Below are 8,712 nucleotides of genomic sequence, written 5' to 3'. Positions count from 1 at the left end.
CAGCCTTTGGACTGTGGGCTGAATGATTATGTATGAAAATGTGCTGCGGGGGGTGAGCGGGATGCGGTTAGTTGATTTCAGTGGAATTTTGGTGATGGTCATATATGTAACAGTTTGCTGATTCCTGCAATAAAAATATATTTAAAAAAAAAAAAAAAAACAGGGCCAGTTGAATTCGGTTTAAAATGCACAATGTTGTGAGATATTTCAACAAGATGAGAGATCTGAGATCGAAAGATTTGGTGACGATACCAAAGAGGCATGACATAGAAATCTCAGCATACTGCAGAATTAGGCAATTTGATGGCGGGTTGGAATTTGAAAAGGTTTTGTGATTCCAGCAAATGGAGTTTGTTTTTGAGCTTTTCAGGGGTTATTTTGGAGTTGATGAGGTTGTAAACGGGTTAAATACCCAGTTACTTTGGTTTTTGAGTTGGTTCCTTGACCCAGAGTCGATGGGAGTGGACGTGTTGACAAAGGAATAGAAGGGAGTGAACACAGATGCATTTCCACCTTTTTCAATTATTTCACGTTTGATGGTCTGTGTCAGAAGGATTCAGGAAACAATTTTGTTAGTGGTGCCAATGTGGAGAGCTCAGGCATGTTAGAGATGGTGGTGGATTTTCTGTATTGTTTCAAGTTTCCAGATGTAATGCAGGGACTTCAAGGAGAGTTTCACACTTTGGTTTAAAAGATAATTTTCAATTAGTACTTTGCAAGATTTTGGGGAGCCTGGCATGCATTTAAACTTTCAGATGAGGCTACAAAGCACGTTAAGAAATCCTGGGGACCCTGAACATCTAAAACAGGTAGACTAGTATGGAGAAGTTAATTTGTTGGTGTGCTGCGAGTAATGAATTATGTTTGTTGTTTGAAATAGCATGAGCACAGAGCATGAAATCTGAGAGGTCAATTGTTAGTTTCTTTTAGAAGGCCTTCAGTAAAATTATGATTTCCTTCCCATTAGACTGTAGCAAAGCTGAATTGTATCCTCAGGAGGCTCCAGGTTCACCAGTGGTTATAACTGTTCTCATGACCTTGTTGATTAACAGTTGCTTACTTGTGTCTGCAATTCCATCATTCAGCAAACAGCAGCAACATGTGGTTATTAGCAGTGTACGAGGATGGTGAAGAAATGCATTACATGGTTCATATTTTATCATGCATGTTAGTTTTTCCCAACACAAATCAGTTTTAGGGGTAAAATGTGTGGGAAAATGCTTTTTTGAAGAAAAATTAGAATTGGAAATAATGGTGTCCTTAGGACATGTTTATTTCACACCAACGACACCTTTTATAGATAAATTAAATTTGAATTCAAAGCTTCTATATACTGTTGAGAACACTGAGGCACTCGGTATAGAGTGGTTATAACTAATAATGTATCAAATAAGTAGAAATGGATCTGCAAACAGTGATAACTGATATCAATACAAAACTTCTCCTTATATCACCTTCAGAAGGAATAACATAATTTGATCCAGCAGACAATTGGAGCTCATGACTTTAAGGATCTCTGAAGCCTAAGCCGCAGGTGCACTAACATGCTCCACTATCCTAGCAGATGACGAATCAAATCTCCCAGACAAAAAACCTGGGTGTTCTCCTTGCTTGGCAACTGACACTACAAAATATTATGCTATTAAAAGCAATATTTATGATTTACCTAAGTAAAAACCAAAAACGCTGTAAAATCCAACATTAAAAAACACTATAAAAAAGAAATGGGGATAAACCAGAGCTCCTCAAACTATTAACTGAAAATTCACCTTCATTGCCCCTTTAAAATCAGCAAACGCATGCTTTCTATTTCAAGCGATTTTCAATAAAAGGCATACATTTGCAGAATATCTTTGTATTACACTATTTAGTCTTCATCTGCTTCAAAGTCATAATAAATATACTGAAGTTCGGTCAAAGTAAACCATACTCGGGAAGATAAACCTATTTTTAATGTTTACATTCAAAACTATATTTTTAATTATGATTTGGCTACTTTCGCATTTTCCAAAATCACAGTCCAGATTGAAGGCAGATCTTTAAAGAGAAGAGCTCAAGTGGTATACATGTTTGCATCTAGACTTGTTGGTTTTTGAAACATCAAATTTCAAACCTAACTTAGGCACCTTGGGGTGATGGGGGTAGTAGGAATCAAAAACATGTGACAGCTGTGCAATTAAAAAACATGTGACTCGTCTAAAGACAGCCCTTTGCACACCAATATGCACCAACAGAAGAACCACATTTTCCCCCATCGCTTCAAAAGCAGAATTGGCAGCACTAAAATTGAGAAAATGGCTGTTGAAAGTCAATTGGAACTTGTCACATGGAGAAAACAAGAACAGAAATAATAAGGGCTTACAAAAAGCAAACAAAAGTTGTAAAAGTCAGCTGAGCTGTGCATCCAAGAGGAAGAGAGTTCTTTATTGCAACAACTCTAAGGGGCGGTCGGAATTTGTGCCATGTTTCCAAAGCAACAACACCTTCTTGAAGATTTGGAGAGTGTTTGGAATGGTCTCAATGGTTCCCCTTGTTTCAGCTTATTTTGGCAGGTTAGACCTAATCACTGAGCCACTCGGGCAAAGTGTGCCCCACTAATGTTCTTGGACCTTGTTTTGATGGTGTTTTTTTTTTGTTTGCCTGCAGAGCCTTTGGTACTTTCAGCCAGTGGGTGAAGTATCCCCCAGGTCTCTAGGGGTTGACTTTGCCCTCTTGTACCAATCTTTCGTTGAGTTGGCACAACTGTTTCAGGAATCCGTCATTGGGTCCGATCTCCCGCTTCTGTCGCACTGTGGCTAGGGCTGTTTTCACGTCCATCTTCTTGCGGAGCATGAGGTATGCAATCACCAGGGTGGGTGAGCGGCTATAGCCCTCACGGCAGTGAACAATCACGCGGCCTGCAATGCAAACAAAATACAGGTCACATCAAAGCAATGACAATCAGGATCAAAATGCATTTTCAGCTAATAGCATCTTTTGTGAATTTACGCAAGATTTGATTAGTTTAGCCTTCAATCCTTTTCATCTCTTTTTCGTGTATAACAATATACTTTACAATAAAACGTGCTTAAAACCACAAATGGCTGTAGAAAGCTGCATTTAGTGGTGAGCGAAGTGTGATTGGGGTGCATACAACATACTGTAAGAGGACCTGTTTCATAGAAACCCGATTTAACCAGGGGTGGAGGTACGATGTTAGAACACACTTGGCTGATAAACTTCGAGGACTTTCGGTAGTACCTTAGAAAAGTTTTGCATCATCGAATTTCCTGTTTCTACTTGAAACGTGCTTAAGTAAAACTTAACAGCAAACTAAGTTTTTTACCTCTTACTCCGGCCACCCCAGTGGCACAGCATATTATTCACATCTTACTACATTATAAAATGGGTCACTACCGAAATCTGGTGCATGTATCGCTTCATCTATCTTTCTCCTGTGTTATGAACTCTACTGTACCTACATGGCTTCCTCTGCAGAACAGACAAAGAAAGGATATTTGGCATTTGAGATGAAACTGATCTGAGCAACAAATGTACGGTGCACTCACCACATTACTAATTAAAAAAAGAAAATGGAAGAATTTATAGTGCTGTATAACTGCCAAACCAAGACAACGTCTGAGTGGATTTATACCCTGAAACCTAGGGGCCAATTCACAAAGGTAAATTTACACATTAGCAAATGTATTACTTTTGACTATTCACTGTTTCTGAGTGTGAATTTACCACAAAGTGTAGCTTTACATGGCCCCATCCTATGAAACCAGAGGGTGGACCCAAATTTACAAGTGTGGCCTTACTAGTAATTATTCACATATTAGCAGACATCTCTCCCACAGGGACGCAGATCTCCCTATGGTAAAGTATAGTGACATTTTCAAAAGTTTATTAAACTTTCTTTTAAACGTTAAGAGTATTTTTTGTTAAATATTAATGTAATTTAATTCTATATGTTTATTTTAAATGTAGAAAAAAAACAAAATGCTACAGCACTATTCATTTAGTTTTGAATACAATATTAATTTAAATATATTAAAGATTTTTTTTATAGCTTTATGAAAATTAAATTCCCACCTAAAGTAAAATGTTTATATTTATTATGTAGTAAAAATTACAAAAATTTGAAGTATAGAATTCATTTAAATGTATGTAATTCTTTTGTTAAATAAAGTTACATTAATGATTAGATTGCAAAAGGTATTAAAATATTTTATACAAAAAAATATTTGCATATATTTGTTTACGTAAAATTATATATCATAGTATTAAAATAGTATTACATGAATTCATTATTTTCTAAGGGGTTCTATTTTAACTCCCTGTCTCCATTATGTTCTACGGGAGGGTGTTGCATTACCAGTGGTTGGCCATGTGTAGTGCTGGACTTACTCCAGATCTGAGATGAGGTACATTTAAAACAGTTGTGGGACTTTTTTGGCTGTAGTAACCACATGAAGTGTTGTTTGTGAATAGGAATGAACTTAATTTTCTGTGGTTGGCAGTTTGCCCCTTCATACTCTGCTCTTAACCCATCCTTAACCATCCCTAGACCACTCCCATTTTGTTGGAAGTATTCCCAATTTTCTAGCAACTCCTCTCTGTCGCGCCCACATTTATTTAAAAAATGCAGGCGTACCTGTGTGGCTATCTCCGAAATCAGGCAGAGATGTCCGTATAGAAAAAATTAGAGAGGCGACAGGCATAGACCATTACATGTAGGTTTGTGAATAGCATGTTCTAGTACGTGATTAGTACTAATTCAATATTATTAAAAGTACTATAAAATGAAGTTAGTGAATAGGCTTCCGAGAGTGGTGCTCAACATGATGCGCGCATAGCCAAAAAACATCTATAAAATCCTTGGCATATTTATTTAGCAAAGGAAGGAGTACCACCACAGGACTTGTTGGTGGCATGCCTCATCGTCCAGTAACTTTAGAATGAAGTTTTTTTCCATAAAGTTATACTTGGCCAATTTTTAACTCACTTTTTTTTCAACCCACATTCACAAAAAATTACCCGCTCCACTGTAATCAGGTGTCGCAGCACACCCGGACGGCACTCGGCTGTCCGGGTGGGACCCGATGATGAAGCATGTCACCAACCAGGTTGGTGAGTGAGGGGTCTTCTAACAAAAGAACATCTTTCTTTTGTACACTCCCTCTCCCTATACTCCATTAAGACCTTGGCATGTCCTGTGGTGGTACTCCTTCCTTTGTTTATATGGATTAGGGTCAAGGGGTCCAGGAGTATCCCCCTCCACGTTGTGGAGAATTCGTTATTCTCTTTTTGTTTTTGCACACACTTATTTATCATCCAAATTGGACACACAACTCCAGTTACCATATGATCAACAAGAGCGATGAGTAAAGTAACTTGCTATACTTTTAGGCAGACCAATGTGGTGCAATGCGATAAATTAACTTGCTGGCCTTTGTCTTAAAACTGAGCACTGATGTAAAGAAGAAAAAAGACGTACTACAATGGTTATGCAGAATAAATGAAGGCATATATCACATAGGGAAATTAGAACTGCTCTCTTGTAGGAAAAGAGGAGAGCCACCAGGGGAAATCAGAACAATTATCCAGAAGGAAAACTCAATAAGGACTTGAGGAAATTAGAACAGTTATCTCCAGGAAATACATGAGAATCATGTGAGAAAGTTAAAATAGTTATCCTGAGGACATACATGATGACATTACTATAGTTATCCTAATGGAATACAGAATGGCATGGCAGATAACTGAATAGGTATCCTGAAGGAATACATGCAATAACAGAGTGGAAATCGGAATAGTTATCCTAAAGGAATAACAGTTTAGAGTTATCATGAAAGGAGTCCACTCATGCATCACACGTCACACAAACCACAGCTCTAACACACTTGCCCTCTAATATGAACACAAAGATGGGCTGATGAAGAGATTCAAGAAGTTGACACAGGTCGTTAGTAGCTGAGCATCCGTTCCACAGTGAAAATGATATCTGTTTTCACAAAACACCCTCACACGAAGTGATTACACTCTCTAAACAATGCTCATTGGGGAGCCTCCATAAGTAAGAATCATCCAGAATTCGCAGAATATTGTGAATAAGCAAGACTGTCTACAGGCACAAGTCTAAGTGTATAAGAAAAAATAAATGAACGAGCATATTGTGCAAAATGTGTACATGCATATCGAATGTTCACTGGAAAGTGGAAGGGTCTGTCTGGGAGTGTCGGCTCATCTTCTGCACGCAAGGCGCTGCTCACCATTGCCATTAACGACGGATTTGCTTATTCGGGCAGACCTCGCAGTAAATGCTTCGCACCATCATACAATGACTGTGCTGGTATTAGTGACCAGATTAGTTTAGGAGTTTTAAGAAAAGGAGTGCTATTTAAAGAAAGATTCGCCACACACAACCCCCCTCTAAACTGAAACATGGATGAACGCCTCATCAGCCCCCGACATCGCCATCGCCATCCCAGATGGATACAAAATCATCAGAAGGGACCGCGTCAACAAGACCGGGGGAGGAATCGCCATCGTCCACAAGAACACCATCTGCATCACGACCGACGCTGACGACACCTTCACCACCGCCGAACACCTCCACTTCCAGATTCACACCAACCCAAAGACGACCCTCAGAGGCACCCTCATCTACAGACCCCCAGGACCACGCGCACAATTCAGCGAAGACATCACAGACTTCATCAGCCCACACGCCCTCCCAGCCGCCGACTACATCCTCCTAGGAAACCTCAACTTCCACCTGGAGAACAGCAAGGACCGCAACACCGTCACCCTGCTGGACAACCTCGCCACCCTCGGACTCAAGCAACTGGTCAACACCCCCACCCACTACGCCGGCCACACACTTGATCCCGTCTTCTCATCCAGCAAGCACATCGCCTTCAGCCACTCCACCGGACTTCACTGGACCGACCACAGCTGCGTCCACTTCAGCTTCAGAAGAACCACAACCCACCACCACCCGCAACAGGCTCCTCACAGAAGCTGGAGCAAGATCACCGCCGACAAGTTCACCACCTCCCTCAGCCAAAACCCACCGGCCAGCACACCGGACCCTAACGAAACGGCCCGCAACTTCACGCAGTGGCTGACCGCCTGCGCCGACAACCTCGCACCACTGAAGAACCCTCCCAGCAAACCCAGAAGCAAGAAGGCCCCCTGGTTCACCGACGAACTCAAGGACACCAGGAAGGCCTGCCGCACCCTCGAGAAAGCCTGGCTCCTCGACCGGACCACTGACAACATGACCGCCCTCAAACTCGCGACCCGCAAGCACCACCAGCTTATCCGCACCACCAAGAAGAAATCACTTAAGGACCGACTGGATAACAACGCCCACGACAGCAAGGAACTCTTCAGCATCGTCAAGGAGTTCTCCAACCCCAGCACCGGCAACATCGACATCACCCCTTCACAAGATCTCTGCGACTCCCTCAAATCATTCTTCCACCGCAAGATCGCCGACATCCACAACAGCTTCGGCGCCCCTTCCACGCTCCCAACCGTCGAACCAACGCACCCCACCGCCACCCTCCGCACCTGGACCACGGTGACCACCGAAGACACAGCCCGCGCGATGGACACCATCCACTCCGGATCCCCGACTGACCCCTGCCCCCACCACGTCTTCAACAAGGCCGACTCCACCATCGCACCCCAACTCCGAGACGTCATCAACACCTCCTTCGACACCGCCACCTTCCCGGAGAGCTGGAAGCACGCCGAGCTCAGCGCCCTACTGAAGAAACCAACAGCGGACCCCACCGACCTCAAAAACTTCCGCCCCATCTCGCTCCTCCCCTTTCCTGCCAAAGTCATGGAGAAGATCGCCAACAGACAACTTGCCGCCTTCCTCGAGACGAATGGATCCCTCGCAGTCCGGTTTCAGAGCCAACCACAGCACCGAGACCGCCCTCATCGCAGCCACCGATGACATCCGAGCCCTGCTCGACAACGGGGAAACAGCAGCACTCATCCTCCTGGACCTCTCCGCAGCGTTCGACACGGTCTGCCACCGCACCCTAGTTCAACGCCTCAGCAACACCGGCATCCAAGGGAAAGCACTGAAGTGAATCATCTCGTTCCTCGCCGGAAGAACACAGAGAGTCCGCCTCCCCCCGTTTCGATCCGAGGCCACTGAAGTCATCTGCAGAGTCCCGCAAGGATCATCACTCAGCCCCACCCTCTTCAACGTTTACATGAGACCTCTCGCCACCATCGCACGCCAACACAACCTCAATATCATCTCCTACGCCGACGACACCCAGCTGATCCTCTCCCTCACCAGAGACCCCGACACCGCCAGAACCAGCCTCCACGAAGGGATGAAAGACGTGGCCGAGTGGATGAAGAACAGCCGCCTGAAACTGAACTCAGACAAGACGGAAGTCCTCATCCTGGGACCATCACCCTCCGCCTGGGACGACTCCTGGTGGCCCCCAGCCCTGGGCACCGCACCCAAGCCTACAGACCATGCATGCAACCTGGGCTTCTTCCTGGACTCCTCCCTATCGATGACCAGACAAGTCAACGCCGTCTCCTCTTCATGCTTTTACACCCTCCGCATGCTCCGCAAGATCTTCCGATGGATCCCGACCGAAACCAGGAAGACAGTCACCCAGGCCCTCGTCACCAGCCGACTGGACTACGGAAACACACTCTAAGCCGGAACCACAGCCAAGCTACAGAAAA

At 43.7% G+C, this 8,712-nt stretch overlaps 1 protein-coding gene across 1 annotated transcript in view; it reads right to left on the bottom strand.

Annotated features, from left to right (window-relative positions):
• Positions 1-1,247: 1,247 nt before the first annotated feature.
• The window catches only part of DUSP3 (dual specificity phosphatase 3), a 385,772-nt gene continuing 378,307 nt past the window's right edge, over positions 1,248-8,712 (bottom strand). Inside the window, exon 3 of the mRNA XM_078645293.1 lies at positions 1,248-2,897. Coding sequence (XP_078501419.1) covers positions 2,692-2,897 — 206 coding nt within the window. The 3' untranslated portion in view covers positions 1,248-2,691. The remainder of the gene's footprint in view (positions 2,898-8,712) is intronic.

The sequence above is a fragment of the Lissotriton helveticus genome, chromosome 5_1 (assembly GCF_964261635.1).
Source record: "Lissotriton helveticus chromosome 5_1, aLisHel1.1, whole genome shotgun sequence".
In the NCBI taxonomy this organism is placed as follows: domain Eukaryota; kingdom Metazoa; phylum Chordata; class Amphibia; order Caudata; family Salamandridae; genus Lissotriton; species Lissotriton helveticus.
Note: the sequence above shows the minus strand (reverse complement) of the source record. Positions and strands in the feature narration are given on the sequence as shown.